The following is a 20,178-nucleotide window of genomic DNA, read 5'->3' as shown; positions in this document are numbered from 1 at the left end:
GTTCACCCTCTCCAAGGTAGGGAGAACGAGAGGGCACTCTCTGAAATTAAAAGGGGATAGATTCCGTACAAACGTAAGGAAGTTCTTCTTCACCCAGAGAGTGGTAGAAAACTGGAACGCTCTTCAGGAGACTGTTATAGGGGAAAACACCCTCCAGGGATTCAAGACAAAGTTAGACAACCTGCCATGCATTCAGTAAATACTATGCACTTCTTTTTCAAAGCTCCAACTGCTGTGTTGGATTTTATTTTCCATGGTACTTTTTTGTATTTATGCACACAGACAAAATACTTTCTTTCCACATTCTACTTTTTTCCAGCTGGGCTAGTAGACTTCTACTTTTAGGAACGTCCTTATACCTCCAGGTTGAGTACAGCCATATTATCTCTTCTCTAACCACAAATTTCCCTTCTGGTTGTATGGTTATTCTCACTTTTCTATTTCTTTATAGCCACCTCTATTCTGTGGTGGACTTGACCTCTTCTCTTGCTTCTAAACAACCACTTAAAAAGCAACTCTTAACTCATGAGCACACGAAGAGAGTTTGGTGCAGTAGTTGGGGCTGCAGCCTCGGCACCTTGGGTTGTGAGTTCTGGCCCTGCACTTCCCCTGTGACCATGCACAAGTCACTTAGGGCTTCTTGTGTCTCTTTCCATTTCTAAGATTTGACTCAGACATACTGTCCTGGTATTGGGACCAAACGTCCAAGGTTCAAATTCCAGATCACTTCTAATAAATACATATTTTCACAACCCAAAGGCTTTACCTTTCCTGTCTGATTCTTTTCTACTCTCATAACTATTTTTCCCAGTCACTCTGGAGTGTTTCAATTGGAGTATATTTCTTTTTTATGTACTCCTCTTCCAATTGCCTCACTTTCATGGTTACCCTCTTTATTGCACCTTTCCTTCCAATTCTTTGAATAGGAAACGGTTTTACTTCTCTTCATTAGTGCTCAGGTTTCTGAGCTCTGTAGCTCTGTACTCTAATGCTTTATCTCAGTACATCCTATAGCCAGATTCTACACATAAATTCACATATTCCTCTCTTTGGACTTTCAAATCTTACTTCTTAAATGGGAGCATTTAATGATTTCCATTTCCTGTTCCTTATTTATTCAGTAACTTCTTAGCTGGTTCCCCTTTGTTTTCTTTCCAACATATATCTTGAGAAGAACTGTTTCTCTTCTTTCCTTGCATTGGCTCAGTTCACTCTACAAGACATTCCACAGTTCTCAGACAGCCCTTGGGGGGGGGACTGTTTGGGGGGGGACTGTTGACATATGACCTAATCCCCAGTCAGCTAGTCTTTCATTCCATTTATATTCTACCTTCCATAGTACGGAGTTTCTATCATTTCTATGATTTAGTTCCCAGTTTTTTCCTGCAACATTAGTCTATTCAATGGGAACCACCCTTTCATTTTGTTTTCCAATTTTTTCCCTTTCATTTCCTGTCTTCTCAATCTGGGAAAAATATGGCTTTGCCTGGTTTTTTTATCTGGCACCCCTATATGTGCTACTTTCTATTACCCATTCTACTGTTTTTTCTTAAATCTTTGTGGTGTCTCCTTTACCTATACTATGATTCATCTGGCGCTATGAGGTCATCTCCTATTTTAGAGCCTCCCTGCACATTGCTTTTCTTACATTATTACCCTTTCCTTTTATTGAGGACGGTTGTATGCCTCTTAATATTCCCAATTCTTTTCCTTCCCTTGCTTTGCTTGGTCGAACCAGACAATATATCTGCTTTTTGGGCGGAGCGCTACACATTTATGTTTTATTTAGAGTCCAATTTTCCCTCAATCCCATTCAGGGAGTCCCACATGTAAGAATATGCTGCCTGTTTGTCCTAGGATAAAGCTCAGTTACTTACCATAACAGGCATTATCTAGGGATAGCAGGCAGATATTCTCACATTGCACCCACCTCCCCTGATTGGCTTCTTCACTTGGGCATAGAATTGTCAACCTCGCAAGCCGGCGTCAGTCGGGATGACACTCACGCACGCACAGGGCAAGCAGTCTTAAAGCTTTCTAAAGCTGGGGGGCGTGGCTTAGGAGCAAAGCTATATGGTCGGGTAAAGACTGAGCTCTGCATTTACAAGCATTTGAAAGCAATTTTAAGCCGCTAATTTCATTTCATTTTTCAAGAATTTTTGGGATTCATATCTTAGTTTGGCTTCTAGCAAACAGGCAAAAAATGAAGTGGCTGCTGCAGGAGTGGGAAGTGCTAAAAGGTCCAAAATTGAACCGGTGACTCCTTCTAAGGTGCCATTGCCTAGGGATGATAATAGTGATATCTTTGCTAAGCTGCAGATTATTACAGATATTGTTTCTGACAATTCTCAAAAATTGAAAGAGGTGAAAGAGGAAGAAGAAGTTCAAGTTCAAGTTTATTAATATTTGATGGATCGCTTAATCGGTTTACTAAGCGATGTACAAAATAATTAAAAGAAAGTAAAATTACAGAAAGACAAACCAAATGACAAAATTCTTGAAGACAAGACAAACTTGAGATGGGAGGAAAAGTTACAACTCTTTTTAGAAGAAAGACAAAAAAAGGGAGAGGACAAAAGGAAACGGGATAGTTAAAAATCTGAGAATGTTAAACGAATCTAAAATTTAAGTGTTAAAAGCATAAAAGGAACATAACAGCACGTATGGAACAATTTGAACTTAAAATGGATCACTTGGAAAAAAGGATGGCAACAAACGAAATGGAAATAAAAAAAGATAAAGTATATAGGAATAAAGTGGATGCTCTTTCTAAGGATCTAGAGGATTGCATTAATAGGGGGAAACGGAACAATTTGAGAATTATTGGGCTCCTGGAGGGAGTTGAAAATAATGATCCTATTTCTTTCCTCGAGCAATTTCTCCCTAAAATTCTACCTCTCAAATCAAAATATCCACTAGAATTTGAGAGGGCTCATAGGATCCCTACAAGAAGAACTGGCAGGGATCTGAGACCACGTCCATTGATATTTAAACTTTTGAGGCATCAGCAGGTAATGGAAATAATTCGGTTGGCAAAAGAAAACAGAAATCTGAAGTGCCAAGACTCAAAAATACACATTGTGCCAGATTTCGCAAAATCCACTGCTGAAAAAAGAAAAAAGTTACTTGAATTAAGACCCCAAATGAGACACCTTGGCATTAAATATGGATTGCTTTATCCTGCTATAATGAGGGTAACTTATGCGAACAAAACATTAAGCTTTGAGGATCCGGACAAGTTAAAAGAATTTCTGGACTCGTGTGAGCAACCGATGGTATCATAGGAGGGAAGTATGAATCTGTGTTAAAATGTTTTCTTTTTGTTTTACTTTTGTTTTTAGTTTTTCATGGCAGTAAATGTTATATGAGGAATTGATTCGGTTGTAAGATTGAATTTTATTTTGTATTCAACTGAAATAACTGCCTTCGGTACAATGCATTGGAAAATAAATTCTTTTTAGAATTCTTCAAATGGAGTTCCGTGGAATTATGCAAATTAGCTGGTGGACTTGGACTTCTAAATTCTATTTGCTAAGGATTTTTACATTTGTTCCAGCAAAGAAATGTTAATAAATACGTGGATACAATATTGGATCTATTTTAAATAACATATATGGAAAATTCAAGTGTTATTCTTACTTTCTTTCTTGGATCCAGAAATTCCTCTTCGAAATGCAGTGTGTGTGTGTGTGTAGGAACAGTCTAAGTGTGAGGGGTCTACACACATCAATTTTTTTTTTTTTCAACTTCCGGGGACTGAATTTTAATGGTACAGTTTCCTGATACAAGTCAAAAGTGAACTTCTCTTTGTTAGGCTGCCTGTGGCCTGGAACTATGTTATTAGTAACATATGCTTCTTTTATGGGTTGTTTTTTGTTTTTTTTGTCAACGATTTTGTGAGGGTGGATTTTTGTTAATGGTTTCTTCCTCTATCTGATATTGTTCTTCCAGGTCAAAGTTTAAACATGGAAGAAATTTCTATGATAGAAGAAATAAAGAGTTTTAAATGACTGAGAATTGTTTGTTTGAACTGGAAGGAAGGTTGCTGGAGGGATCGTATGCTGATAAATATTTAATTAGCTTTTTAACTGCACGGCTTTTTGGGACTTTAGTTGAATTTTGATAATATAATAACTTGTGATTTGTGTGTTTTATTCTCTTATGAATCTTTACCTTTTGTTTTATGAGCTTATTTTGACTCAGGGTTACAGGATATTATCTGATTCATTTTATGAATTTAAAAGATGACTTCAGATCATATTTATTTATTTAAGTTTATAATGATTGCAGATGGAGTGGAAATTAATTTGCAATTCATATTATGGTTAATTAATACTCTATAGTTATGGGGATTTAATTGAGGAAGTTTTATTTTGATATATTAAAATACTTGATCATTTTTAAGGTTGATTATATTTCTTGAAAAGTGATTACATTATTTTATGTTATTGATTAATATGAAACTATATGGGGGATCTAATTAATTTAGACATTATATAATACTTCAAGGGATATATGATTTTATTTTAATCATTTAAGTTCTTTTTTAGTCAAATGGTTTACATTTTTTGTTAATTTGATTCTTAATGCTAATGAATTCTTATTAATTATTTTGTTAGTAGGGAAAGTATTTTATCTTTAACCTACTTATACTTTTGGAGGCTTATTAGAATGTTCTATTCTGCTTAGTTATATGCTTGGGTAGAGTTTTTATTTTCTATCACCTGATATCAAATGTGCGTTTCTAAGTTTTCACTATTTGATGGGAGGGGGGGATAGGGAGGGTTGGGAAAAAAGGGGTATAGTTAAGGTTCATAGTCTTATAAAAAAGGAAAATGATGCCTATTTATCAATTTTGGGAATTTTGTATTCTTTCTTGAAAAGTTTATTTAGTTTAAAATTTAAGCATGGATGTTAAAATTTTCTCTCTGAATGTAAATGGTCTCAATCATCAGATTAATAGAAAGAAAACGTTAGCTTTTTTGAAAAAGCAGAATGTGGATATTTACTATATTTAAGAGACTCACCTGTCTATTATAGAATCAAAGAAATTGCAAGGGGGTTGGGTGAAGCATTGTTTTTTCGACCTGGCAGTTGGGAAGAAAGCAGGAGTAGCTATCCTTATTAATAAAAAATGTACAGCTAATTTTAAATTAATAGGTTCTGATCCAAAGGGTAGATGGGTGCATGTAGAAATGAGTTTGGGAAATAATGCCCTGGCTTTGTTCAATGTGTATGCCCTTAATTCGAATCAAAAAGAGTTTTTAAAATCATTACAATAGTTATTGCTCCCACTGGTTGCTTCTAAATTAGTTGTGGCTGGAGATTTTAACGCTGTTATGGATCCATTATTGGATAAAAAGCCTTGTAGAAATATAAAATCATTAGGGTTGGATAATTTGGTACATTCATGTGATTTAAAAGATATTTGAAGTATTCTTCATTTTAATGATCAGGAATTTTCCTTTTGTTCACAAGTCTTTCTAGAATTGGTTATATTCTTATTTCATCTCAATTAGTTCAACAAGTGATTAAAGCTTCTATAGACCCAATTATATTATCTGATCATGCGGGTATATGGATTGAACTTCAAATAGATCAGCAAGAGTATAATAGGCCTATTTGGAGATTTGATAATACATTGCTTGTGGATACAAAATTTTTGGATGAATTGCAAATTAAAATTACTGAATTTTTTCAGTATAATTTATCAGATGAAATTTCTATGGAAAATGTTTGGGATGCTTTTAAGGCTACTATAAGAGGGAACATTATTTCATACTCTGCTTATATTAGAAAACAAATTAAGAATCAATATTCTAATTTGGAAAAAGAAATTAAAATTTTGGAATCTAAATTGTTTAATAAGTGGGAACATGGTACTTTACAAGATCTTTTAAAGGCAAAAGGTAAATATAATGAATTAGCTTCAAAATTGATAAGGAAAGATCTTTTTTCTCAACAAACTTTGTATTATGGAGGTTCAAATAAGGCGGGTAGGTTATTGGCAAATTACCTTAAAGCAAAGAAGAGAAGAACAAAAATTATTGCAATAAAAGATGAGAAAGGAGTTATGCATAACCAAATTGGTAATATTTTAAGTAAATTTTAAAAATTTTTTAAAGATCTATACTCTTCTGAATCTTATGATGGTAGGGAGAAGGATGGCTTAGATTTTTTGAATTTAATTATTGGTCCAAAGGTTCCTGATCATATAAAAAGGAGTTTAGATGAGCCTATATCACTAAAAGAATTAGAAACGGCGTTGAAGTCTCTTAGAGTTGGATCCGCTCCAGGTGGTGATGGTTATACAATAGAATTTTATAAATCATTTCAAAATTCCCTATTACCTCATTTTCTAAATTTATTTCAGTCCCAATTATCTAAGGGATGTATTACAGGTACTATGGCTGAATCATTAACAATTGTCTTGCCAAAGCCAAACAGAGATCCCACTTTGGTTTCAAACTACAGGCCTATTTCATTAATTAATGTTGATGGTAAACTTTTGGCTAAGATATTGACTTTACTCTTGGCCAAGGCTCTCCCCTTTATTATTGATATGCATCAAACTGGATTTGTTGCAAAGAGACAGTCTTCGAACAATACTAGATTGGCCTTTCATATGTTAAATTTATCCAAAGAGATCGTTGATCCTGTTTTTTCTATATCTTTAGATGCAGAAAAAGCTTTTGATCGAGTGGAATGGTCTTTCATGTATTGGAATGGTTCGGTATAGGTTCGGGATTTATACAAATGATTCAAACTTTGTATAGCTTCCCTTCTGCAAGATTGTATATTAATAATAATTTCTCTGATCGTTTTACTTTGCAGAGGGGGGTTCGGCAGGGTTATCCCCTGTCTCCTTTGCTTTTTGATATTGTATTAGAACCCTTGTTATTAGCTATTCAACAAGCAAAGGGGATACAGGGTATTATCTTCTCTGATAGAGAATACAAAGTTTCGGCATATGCAGATGATATTCTGCTTTATTTAAGAAATCCAGAAACTACCATTTCATGCTTATTAGAATTGATTGATACTTTTGGAAAGTTTTCAGGTTATAAAATAAATTGGAGTAAGTCAGAAATTCTTCCTCTTAATGTACATTGTAATAAAGGGTTATTTGATTCCTTCTCATTTACATGGAAAGAGGATGGATTAAAATATCTAGGTATCATGATAAAAAATACTCTGGAAGACACATTAAAAGAGAATGAAAAACTTTTATTAAAAAAAGCACAAGAAACGTGTGAGTAATGGAATCCTTTACATATTTCTTGGTGGGGGTGAGTCCAAACTATTAAAATGATCATCTTGCCTGTAGTTTGTTATCAAATGAGTATGATACCGAATTTTTTTCAGGGGTCCTTTTATAAAAAAACTTAATGGTATTCTTACTAAATTTGTTTGGCTGGGTAAAAGACCTAGAATTGCTTTAGTATCTCTACAAAAGCCAATTGAGAAGGGTGGGGTAAAATTTCCAAATTTTTATAGGTATCATCAAGCCTATATTTTACGCCCAGAACTCTTTGATAATGCTCCGGATTGGTTATCCTTGGAGTGGCGTCTTCTGTTTCCTTTAAATCTAGTTCAAGTGGTCAGTATTAAAATGCCTAGGAGATATAAACAGAACAGAATTTTGGTTGATACATGGAAAACATTGAGATACATTAGTAATTTAACACCTATTCCAATAAAAAAATCAATGAATCAATCTTTATGGATAAACAACAAGATTCAAATTGGCGGATAGCAAGTCGTATGGAAGGACTGGATTATTGCTGGCATAAGAACTTTAAATGATGTTATTTCAGAAGGTAAACTGCTGGATTTTTCACAATTGCAAAGTAGATTTGGTCTTAATAAATCACAAAATTTTAAATGGTTGCAATTGAACAAGGCTATTCAGGTGGGGTTCCCTGAATGGAAAACTCTTAATAGTCAATATAGTTTGGAGTTCCTATGCTTCCAGGCAGACTTCCTGGGACACAAAGCCGCGCAGTGGTATAAATTATTATCTGGATTTCTTAATAAAAAACCAAAAACTGGTCTTAGAGACATTTGGAGCATTGAGATTAAGCATCAAATTTCTGCTTCTCAATGGCCACAAATTTGGTCTTGGAGAATGAGATGTACAGTGTCAGCATCTATGAGACAAACTTGGTTCTTTTTGTTGCATAGAGCTTTTTGGACCCCAGTTCGTTTACAGAAGTTGGATAGCTCTAAGTCTAATAGATGTTGGCACTGTAATCTATAAGTGGGGACTTTAGATCATCTACTGTTTCATTGTCCTGCATTATGAACTTTTGGAATTCAATTTGGTCTCAAATAAATTGCTTATTAGAAAACCATGTTGCTTTATCCTATGATACTGTTTTGTTTGGTATGTCCATGGGAAAAAAAAGTCAACTATCAGCACATAACAACAAACTTTTAATGATAATGACGGGAGTCGCTATTCAGCATATTACTAATAACTGGAAGAATTATACTAATCTTAATTATACATTTAGGTGGAATTCCTTATGTCATATTTATAAGATGGAGAGAGTACTTCCTTTACAGAAAGGTAGTTATAATAATTTTATAAAGATTTGGGGGCCATTGGTTAAATATTGTAATGAATAGCTATTGTTTTCCTTTGATGGTATTTTATTTATATAGAGGAAGAGGGGGGTGGTGGGGGAATGCTATGTTTAATGGTAATAATATGATGGGTAGGGGGAGGGAAATTTATTTATTTATGTATTTATGATTTTATTGAAAGATGTACAAGTGTTGTATGATTGTTTTCATGTTGTATTTTTGTGCACTTGTACAATTTAAAATGAATAAAGATTTTTTTTAAAAAAAGCTTTCTAAAGCTTAGTGACAGTACACTTTAGCACTGGCTGTACCGGACCGGATAACACCTGTATATATATGTATATAAAGTTTTACTTTAATTTCATTTGTGTATTACTAAATTATATATTTTTATTTTCACAAAAGTTGGATTTGGTTTTCGTATGATTTATATTGGGTATTTCATATTTGTGTTATGTTTGTGGATTATCTGGTTTGTTACAAACTCCTGAAGAAGGTACTCGCTTAGTATCGAAACGCCTACAGCATTGTCTTTATTTTTACTATAGTATTAAATCTTCATTACAATAAAGATCCAGTTTGGAAACATCTCATCATTCCCACTTGTTTGTCTTCTGGTTTACATTTGCATGAGGACTTTGTGCCACTTTTTGTGGTGGTGTTAACTGTACATTGCTAGATGTAGAAATATCAGCTCTCTGAAATTACCATTTATATGTGTATGTAGTCAAAATGCATAAGTGCTACTATCTCCTCGTTCTACTGAAATGACCTCCAAAAGCTTACAGATTAAAACCGCAAGATTCCTAGGTGTAAAATAGACTGCAGAACTGTATAGTAAGGGTGATGATACCTTCACTGGTGGCAGTGGTGATTGTGAGAAGCTGCAGAAGAGCCAATAATTGCAAGACTCAAGAAGGAGCCTTGATACATGGATCATTGCTGAGAACTGTCACAGAATAGATTAGGCTAAATGAGTTGGTAAGAGAAAGTAAAATGTGTGGAAAATCCCTGGAAAGATGTGAATGAAGGTTCATGGCTACTTCTGATTGAGGTATAAGCCCAAAGTAGTAGTAGGAAACTTCTGCCTCTCCGCCCTCTCCCCCCCAAAAGTATGAGTATTTTTTAGTGTGAAATTAAGGAACTTAACTAGAAGCAAGTACTGTATATTTATAGAAAATACAGACCACCGAGGTGTTTTGTAGTCTACTAAAGATGGCTTTGAATGCGTGAAAGGCAATTGGTACCTGCCTGTTGTTGTGAATGAAAGTCCATGGCACCTTAGCTTTCCATCACTCATATCCACTTTAGTACATGGGCCTGAGCCATATTCCAGCTGAGATGCTAATTTAACAAGAAAGTGAAATATTGCTTACCCTCAAAAGAAAGACAAATAATTTTGTTAAGTAGATGTCTGCTGTAGATTTTTTTTCCTTTGTGGTCAATTGTATTACCATGTATTATAGGTAGCATCAAATTGTTTGAAATTGTATCATTTGGCTAACATGTTGTTTTCTCTTTCTTCAGTCTTCGCAAACGATTGTCTGTCTCTGAATCATCACATACAGAGAGTGATTCTAGTCCTCCTTTAACTGCCCGGCAACGCTGCTCAGCATTGGTTGATATGCCCCGGTTTGCCATCTCTACAGAGGACGAGGGCAGTACCCAGAAGAAACAGCAAGACTTGGCCATTCCATCTACATTTGAGTTACGAGAAGGGGCATCACAGTCAATCCCAGAACAGCCTGTGGAGCGGGAGCTGAAACTAGATGGAGATATTGGATTAGCAACACCATCTTCAACCATTACTAACATTAGCACCTCAACAACGCTCACAGGTAAGTGTAGAGAGAGGCTCAGATCTGCACATATTCGCTGATATTGCCTTCATATAGGAGCTTCTAACTGACCCAAATTTTCAAAAGCTGAAAAAAAGGATTGATGTAATGCGCAACATGTTGTTTTGTTTCATAGTAGCTGTACTTATGCTGGGGAAAACTAGATTCTTTGCAGGTTGTGATTTTTCTTTTTAATTGGACCAACATCAGAATTATAAATGGGTGTTAATCAGGGTTTAATTTCATGGGGAACAGTCTGGAATGCGGTTCCTTCTCCAGGGATTTTGTGCTTTAGGCATCCCACAATAAAGAGGAGGAGAAGGGGTAAGTCTAGAGCAGAGCAAGGAGCAGCCTCTCTGTTCCCAATACAGCCCTTCTGCTATTGCTCCTGCCCCTGGTCTCCTTCCCTGGCTCCACAATTCCACTTTATCTATAGATTAAACCTTGGATGTGATATACAGTATAGCCTTGAAAAACAACATTAAGTCACACTGATTTTGTATAATTTTTAGGTTGGTTTAGTTAAGGGTATAACTCTCCAAGAAATTGTGAGACACACTAAAATCTTTAAGACTTGGCTAAAGTACAAGTCACAATTACGCAAAATAGGTAATATAGAGAGGTACTAGGGGTCTCAAGCGCTGACAGCTATAAGTCCGATGTTTTTTTCAAGGCTGACAGCTACAAAGAGAGCTTTCATCGGACCCATACACTCTCTTTTAAATTATTTTTATGGGTTTTTTATTTTCTTATATCTTTTTTAAACTGATTTAATGATTTCTTATGCAATACTCTCTCATTATAAGATCTGATATACAAGTCCTTAGCTTCAATATATATTCTGAACGACGGAAGATCTCCGTTTCACTCCTATCACTTATACAGGAGCTTCATCAGGACAGGCGCCACAAGCAGCACTGTAAATAAAGCATACAATTTCACAATATATCACTAGTTCATTAAATCAGAATATAATAAATACTTGTGCTAAAAAAGGGTTCACAGTATTTCTTCTGGTTATACTCCTAAATTCTCAAATAATTGAATCTATATAAATCTAAACTTTCCTAAAAAGATTTTTTATATAAAAAATTACAAAACATTTCTCACAGTATTATTCATATTATTAGAATTTCACAAATGGTTGGATTATCATAAACCCAACCATTTCTAAAGTTAGACCTAATCTGAACCTAATACGAGTAAAGGTCATATCAAGAAACAGCCCTTCTGGCATACCTGTTCACACTGCCGACGCTGCAAAATCACATTTACAGATTTAGTAAAGAGTCTACATGTTACAGGAACACAGAAACTACGATGTCCCGCTCCCACTAGGAGCTTAGTCGAATCATTGAGAATAGAACATTGAATTTAAACCATACGAGAGCGTCTGACGTCACATCCAGTCGAAAATCAAACCGGCATTAAGTGCTACACCATTCAAGCGCCCTCGGTTTAACTCAAAATACTATCATATGTAAACATCCGGGTATCATACACTCCAACAGAGCCCCATGATGCCCTCTACAAATTATGTCAAAGAAGAAAGCCAATGCCAATTAAACCAACCCAGCCTGCTAGTATCTTTTATCTGGTGAACCTAAAGTAGAGACAAAATGACATATCAGAAAGTTAAAAACTCTCAACAAATTCCTATGTTCCATAAAAATCATAGAACACTGCCCAAGAAGTACTAAATCAAAAGAAGACCTGCCAATTGATTGCTACGTTTAGACCCTGTAGTTGTAAACGTGGTTGTAAACTGTGTGAGCAAGAAACAGCGTTATTCACATTGGCAAATGTAACCCAGACTCGGACCAGAGGTCATGGCCTGAAGCTGAGAGGAGAGACAGCCAGGACAAATGTCAGAAAGTTCTGCTTCACACAGCGAGTGATGAACGCCTGGAACTCTCTCCCGAAAGAGATGGTGGAGGAAACCACCATTCTAGGATTTAAGGGAAAATTGGACGCACATCTTCTTGCAGGACACATTGAGGGATACGAGTGACTAATGTATTTGCCAAGGTACGCCTGGCTGAGCCTCCACATGTGCGGATCACCGGACTGGATGGACCCCAGGTCTGATCCGGTGCAGGCATTTCTTATGTTCTTACAGTGTTTTAATTCTCAGGGACAACCACGCAAGACATTTAACCCCCGCGTCCCTCTACCCCTCCTGTCATAGGCATCGGAGTCCCAAGTTCATGCCTTTTGTGTCCAAAAATCACTCCTCTCCCCCCATTCCGTGTCCCGCGTTTGCCTCATGTTCAAGACCAGATACCGATAACAGCAGGAGTTGGAGGCAGCTGGAGCCGAGAGGCTCGTCTTCTTTTCCTGCCTACAGCATGCCACACAACCCGTAAGTCTTCCCCAACGTCAGAGCTGACGTCGGAGGGAAGGCTTCACATCAGTCACGTGCAGTTGCAGTGCCCGCTGCCCTGCAAATAAATGATTAATTTATTTGCAGGGCAGTGGGCCCTGCATGCTGCACGTGACTGATGCAAAGCCTTCCCTCCGACATCAGCTCTGACGTCGGGGGAAGACTTCTGGGTCATCCACATGTGGTGTGCTATAGGCAGGAAAAGAAGACGAGCTTCTCGGCTCAAGCTGCCTCCAACCCCATGGGATCCCCGCGACCCGAGGGGGTGTCCCCACAGGATCCCCATGACCCAAAGGGGGAAACCGCAGGTCCCATTGTCCCCGTTCTCGTGCAGCTCTCTAGTCCACCTACATTCTTGCAGGAAAAGTCTCCTGTTTTTGTTAAGGCGCATTCTACCATGAGTGTGGCTTTTTCGTAGGCCGAAGTGTGATTTGTTTCTCCTAAGGAGATTTGCAGGGTGGCGACGTGGTCTCCTCTTCACACGTTTGCCAAGTTTTACAGAGTGGATGTTGCTGCTTGTCGGGACTCGGCTTTCGGGTACTCGGTCTTAAAGGCCGGCTCAGCAAGTATACCCTGACTTTGGGGAGACTGCTGTTGTACTTCCCTATGGTCTAGAACAGGGGTGTCCAACCTGCAGCCCGAGGGCCACATGTGACCCCGTGAAGTATTTTGTGCGGCCCCGGTCGAGGGCTATGCAGTGTTTTCCTCTGCTGCCCCCGAGTGTTTACCGTCTTGCTGGCTCCCTCCTCTGTCTTGCTGCAGTGTTTGCGCGGCCCCAGAAACATTTTTTTCGGCCATTGCAGCCCAGGGAAGCCAAAAGGTTGTAGAGCATTCTGGAAGCTACCCTTCCAAATGAGATCTTACCAGAGACTTATACAGAGGCACTATCGCCTTCTTTTTTCCTGTAGGTCACTAAATTTACTTTTGAAAAATTTTCTAGATATTGTGGCCGGCCTTATAGCCTAAATCAGGGCTCCGGAACAATCCTGAAAGTAGCCACCAACAATGCACCAGCGTGTGACCCAACAGGGAGTCACCCTGCAGGACTGAACCTTCAAAAGCATTCACAATTATTTTCCCACAAGAATAAAGTCTTCACACAAGGAAGCAGTTTTGGAAAAATAAGTCAATTTTACTTATTTAATAAAGCAGGTAAGTAATTCCTCACTCTTTGTCACAGTAGTCAAGATTCCATGCCTCATTAAAGAAGAAAGAAAAGAAAACTGCCAAAAACAAGAAGGCATGAAAATAAAACAGTTCATAAACAAAATCAAACTTTCTTCTTCTGCTTCTTAATTTTCAATTGTCCTTTAGATCACAGTTCAATACAGAGATTGCTCTGCCTGCTCCAAAGCAGGTATTTCAGTAAATCAGCAATAAAGTTCAGCATTCAGAATTCCTCAATTCACAATCAAAAACCAAAATAAAAGAAAGCCTCTGGCAACAATCTAGGTCTGCCAGGAATAGGAGAGTGTAATAGGTTTTGCAAAAATAAAGGCCTTAAGATAGGCTTTCAAATTCCCTCCCAAGGTGGAAGCAAAACCTCTCCCCACTTTACACTCCTAGCTTTCTCAAAGATCATATTCACTAAAAAGGAAAAAAAAAAAACAGCACACAAACAGAGCAAAAGCAAACACACTCACTGTTTGTGGCTGGAAGCCAAGTCCACCTGCATCAGCTCAGGGTAATTAGATTCACTGCCAGAACAGGCTTCTTGAAAGTCCATAGGTTCATCCCTCAGGATGGACAAGTCTTCAGCTTGTTCAGCCTCGATCAGCTCCATGGGTTGTGGCCTGTTGTCCCTGTTTGGCTCAGGAGGATCCCTAGGGAGGCAAGGCTTAAACTTCCTCCCTAACCGGCTTCCCGGTCTGAATGCCAGTGCAGGCTTATCTAGTCTAGGGGCGTGCCCTGTTCTGGGTGTGTCAGCAGATCTTCAGGGGCCTCTAGAGCTCCCCTGGTGGTGGTTTGGACAAAACTCACTATCTACTTCTTCAGATATATCTGGCTCCTCCTGGTGGTCAGTGGCATTATTTCTCAAACTAACATCCTTGAAAATCCTGAAATCTTCTTTCCTGGGTTTTACTTTTACTTTTTTGCTTGGTTTGACTGGGACCTTGGCAGAGCCCTGATCTGCCTGGTCACAATATATAGGGGTGGGATGGGGAATGTATAATATATGGAAATAGGAAATGAAAAAAGGGGAGGGATTTATTACATATGATAAGATGATTTGTTTGTAATTACAAATGTCATGTAATAATTGATTATAATATGTATAATTCACTTGTTGTAAGAATGCAAAAATGAATAAATAAAAATTTTTTTTAAAAAAAGAAAAGTTTCCTTCCTTCATGATTCTCCCTATTATGAGATTAAGACTCTACACTAGGGGTGTCCAACATGCAGCCCGTGAAGTATTTTGTGCAGCCCCAGTCGAGGGCAATGCAATGTTTTCCTCTGCTGCCCCCGGGTATTTACCATCTTGCCGGCTCCCTCCTCTGTCTTGATGCAGCATTTATGCGGCCCCAGAAAAATTTTTTGTGTTCAATGCGGCCCAGGGAAGCCAAAAGGTTGGACACCCCTGGTCTAGAATGTCTTACCTATTGCACTGAAAAAGGAGATTATGTACTTACCCGGGTAAGCTCTTTTCTAGTAGATAGGTGAAACATTCTAAACCCCCCACTCTGTCCTTGCTGTGCATGCTTTCAGATTTTGATGTCACATTTCAGTCTCCTTCTATGTTGCCAATCTGTTTCAGGGAGACTGGTCAGCCCTTAGGGGCTGGGAAGTATTTGTAAATATGTTTAACCTGTTCTGGGATTAGTTCCTGAGCTCCTTTGAAGCCTATGTTGGAAGTTATAAGTACTGTTTAGTTGTTTTGAGCAGAATACTGTTTTAGCCTGTCGTTACAGGTGCCTCTGCTTCACAGATGTGAGTGTCTTTCTATGTTTGGGTACTGACTGATGGGAGGAGCTAAGCTAGCCAGTGAAGTACTCTAGAGATGGAGTGGAAAACCTGGAATGGTTCTTTTCTGCAGCCCATGCGGGTAAACGGAAATAACCCTATGGTCTAGAATGTCTCACCTATCTACTGGAAAAGAGCTTACTAGGGTAAGTACATAATCTCCTTATCTCAAATACACAATTCCAGTAATCATATCAGACATTAAAAAAATACAATCAAATTCACTGGCAAACCCACAACAAAGTTATCTGCTAGACAGTACAAACAACATGACCCACAATATTGAAACAATCCTCAAAGCTACAGAGCACACAACAGAAACCAAACAAACAAAAATCACAGGAACATGAAACCCATTATATATGAAACAACCAAACCACACCATAAATCACAAACCATAACATACCATTACATGAATGCAAGATTGTATGCAACAAGACTTTGGAATTGTATTCATTTGAGAGACATGGATAAAAAAACAACTCCAATCCTACCACCCTTGAGATTTGCCCACCAGGATATAAAATAATACAGACAAATAGGCAGAAGAAAAAAAGAAGAGGGATAGCCATAGTATACAAGAACTCTCTGAAAATAGCAAAGTAAATTTCATAAACGAATCAGACACAGAGCTCCTATTTTGCCAATTCAAAAATGATCGTGCACAGCAGCCTATAGGCATCATAATATGCTACAGACTTCCAGGATTCTGGTTAAGCTGAACCCCAAAGATATATGAATTTATTTCCAACGCTCCCAACTAATAACTATTAGATTATTTCAGTCTACCTGTAGAAAATACTCAAGATGAAGACATGATATAAGGCTCCACCCATGAAAAGGACCACACATTAAACATGGTTACAACAAATGACTAACATGATATCCAAAAATGAATGTTCACCACTAATATGGTCAGTCCACCACTTATGCAAATTTTCCCTAAACTACAGATCACCCCACAGAAACACACAACCAATAGACAAAGCAATCATATCTAGAGGAAAATTGATAAACAACACTCTGGGGATAAATAGAAATCCCATTACAAACAATCAACCCAGACCTAAACCTTGTGAAATGGAAAAAAGCCATGGAGACTGCACTAGACACCATAGCACCACTAATGGAAGACACAATACACAAAAATGATAAAAAGCTATGGTTCGCGACAGATCTGAGAATGAGAATCCTTAAAAAGGACAAAGACAAATGGAGAAAATCATTCTCCCGTTACAACCAACAAATCAAGCAATACAAATGAAAATACTGCGCTAACTTGATTGGAGAGGAAAAACAAACTTAAAGAAAATGTATAAAATCCTAACTAAGCTGACTGAGCACAAAGCCATTATTTCCCTAAATACATCCACACCTACCCCAAACACACTAGCACTGCACTTCTCAAATAAGATTGAAAACTATTTTTAAATCCTTCAGTAAAAACTTAGACAATCCATTAAATGACGCCAACCCAGAGAACAATCCAGACAACATACCAATAGACAGAATATGGTTGACCTTCAACACTACTACAAATAAAGAACTTAGATTAATAGTAAACAAGCTATCTGGAAAAGGTTGTAAACTAGATACATGCCCACCCCACATATATCACAACATGCCAGAAAACATACTAAATTGACTAGTCAACTTGTCAAAAAAATTCTGAAACAAGGATGGTTCTCAGAGTCATTCAATGATATACTCACCCCTATCCCAAAAGGAATAGACTTAGACTTAACAAAATATACTAGCTAGTATTCCATTCATGACAAAAATGATGGAATTTTCTGTCACATCACAACTAAACTCATGCGATGGAATCTACTTTCTACCCAATATGGCTTCAGAAACACACAACAAAGAAACATGTCTGATAGATCTAGTAGCTAGAGTACGAGCTGGACTAAGTAAAAATAAACATATACTACCGTGTTTCCCTGAAAATAAGCCCTAGCATGATTTTTGGGGTAGGTCTTAAAATAAGCCCTACCCCCAAAAATAAGCCTTAGTCGAAGGCAGCCGTGCTTCCCCCTGCCACGTAGCTGAACCCCCACTGACCCTCCATCCTTCCCTTCAAACTAATCCCTGTCGACCGCGACCATAAATAACTTGCTGCAGAGGAGCGTCAAGCCAGCAGCACTCACAGGCTGCATCGCGGCCGTCTCGCTGGGGCCTTCTGTGTACTGATGATGTCATCAGTACACAGACAGCCCCAGCGAGAAGGTCGACAGTGCAAAAAGTGTACTGTCACAAAATTTTTCAAAGCCTCGAGACTGGCCCGTACCATGCAGGCACTGTTGCTTCCTGCCTGATGCTGGCTCTTGGGGCCATCAGTTTTCATGGAGCTGAAAGCTAACTTTGCTTAGAGTTCCTCCATGAGTGCTGACATTGAATAATTTTCTATCTTCGCATTCATATTTTCTTATTGTTTCCTCATATTTTTTCAGTTTCTCCCATTATTTCTTACCCAGTTTAAATTTTTTTTCATTTTTCTTTATTTTTTCGATTTTGGGTCTTCAGGCACCTTGGAGCCTGTTTTCAGGCTAACAGCTTTGGACAATTTTCAGTTTTCTGTTTACTCGATCTCTCCAGACGATTGAGTCCTTTGACCTTGCATTGATGATCTTCCCATCAATGACCAAACCGCCGAGTGGTTTTAAGCAGTGCACTTGGTGTAGCAGGACCATCTTAGCTGCTGACCCCCATGGTTGGCACCTTCAGTACCTTGACCTACCCACTATCCCGAGTCCACACTGTAGAAAAGATCTCTAAAGTCAAGACAGCTACAGCATGAAAAGCTCTTTGGTTCCACCTCTGCAACATCAATGATTTCAGTTGCCACAGAAACAGACACCCAAAGATTGTCTTCTGCTCCCATGACCAACAGTCTTCAACAATGAGGGATTCTCTCCATTGCCACAGTACTGCCTTCATCGGGGGAGTCAGCTAAAAATGCTAAGAAGCATTCCTCCCCTTCTTGCCATCATTTAGTGTTGTTCCAGGCTTCCAACACCTTGTAGCTGGGTCTAGGGAAAGTTCAAAACATGTGAATTATGCTAAAGGTGTCCAAGTAGCTCAAGCGGGAACATCCCCACTGAGACGTAACAAACATACAACATGGAGGGCTATGTACGTAAACGCCCACAGTCTGGGAAACAAGACCCTGGAATTAGAAACAGAAATGAGGAATGCCGACCTGGATGTGGTGGTGATATCTGAGACCTGGCTCACGGACTCCCACGGGAGGGATATGGTCATACTGGGTTACAACTTGCTCCGCCGGGACAGGGAGGGCAAAATGGGAGGAGGTGTAGCATTATATACTAAAGATGACATTAAAGTCACCAGAATCACAGATATCCAATACACTGGGGAATCCCTTTTGGTAAGCTTGGCCAGAGGCAAGGACAAATGCCTGTATCTCGGCGTAATATACAGACCCCCAAGACAACAGGATGACCTAGATATGGAATTAATCGGAGATATAGAGAATATCACCTTGCGTGGAGACCCAGTATTATTAGGTGACTTCAACATGCCTGATATGAATTGGGACACGCTTTCCTCTGCTTCCGGCAGCAGCAGGAGGCTATTAAACTCTATGAAGGGAGCAAGACTCAGGCAATTGGTGTTGGAACCAACAAGGGATCAGGCAATTCTGGACCTGATACTTACCAATGGAGAAAGTGTCTCAGAGGTCTCGGTGGGCGATACATTGGCCTCCAGTGACCACAACATGGTGTGGTTCAATCTCAGGTAAGGTTTCACTAAATCTACATTGACCAAGGTCCTCAAATTCAAGGACACAAACTTCAAAGAAATGGGAGACTTCGTTAACCAGGCACTACAAAGCCAAGCAGGAATCGATAACGTGGAAGAAATGTGGTCGACTTTGAAAGCCACCATACAGGAAGCAACAATCCGCTATGTTAAATCAGTAAGTAAAAGGCGAATAAACAATAAGCCTCAATGGTTCTCTGCGGAGATTTCGACCCTCATCAAGGAGAAGAAAAAAGCATTCATCTCTTACAAACAATCAGGGAAACGGGACTCTAGGGAAGTCTATCTGGCCAATTCAAAAGCCGTCAAAACAGCAGTTAGGGAGGCCAAATTCCGCATGGAGGAGTCTCTAGCGAAGAACATCCAAAAAGGAGATAAATCTTCTTCAGGTATATCAGTGAAAGAAATAGGAACTCAGGCGGGATAGTACGTCTTAGGAAACCAGACGGAGACTTTGTAGAAACGGACTCGGAAAAAGCCCAACTGTTAAATGAATACTTCTGCTCAGTCTTCACCCGCGAGGCGCCAGGACTCAGCCCTCAGCTACAGACAAAGGTTGACGCAGTTGACCCGTTTAGTAATTTCAAGTTTACACCCAGCGGTGTCTACTGCGAGCTG

At 38.5% G+C, this 20,178-nt stretch overlaps 1 protein-coding gene across 3 annotated transcripts in view; it reads left to right on the top strand.

The window, feature by feature from the left end:
- The window catches only part of MAST2 (microtubule associated serine/threonine kinase 2), a 354,118-nt gene that overhangs the window by 284,442 nt on the left and 49,498 nt on the right, over window positions 1-20,178 (top strand). For all 3 annotated transcript variants that reach the window (XM_033915410.1, XM_033915412.1, XM_033915409.1), the window contains one exon: window positions 10,117-10,427. In XM_033915410.1, the coding sequence (XP_033771301.1) occupies window positions 10,117-10,427 (311 nt within the window). The remainder of the gene's footprint in view (window positions 1-10,116; window positions 10,428-20,178) is intronic.

Source organism: Geotrypetes seraphini, chromosome 12 (genome assembly GCF_902459505.1).
Source record: "Geotrypetes seraphini chromosome 12, aGeoSer1.1, whole genome shotgun sequence".
NCBI lineage: Eukaryota > Metazoa > Chordata > Amphibia > Gymnophiona > Dermophiidae > Geotrypetes > Geotrypetes seraphini.
The sequence above is the reverse complement of the archived record's forward strand: the minus strand, read 5'-3'. Positions and strand labels throughout refer to the sequence as shown.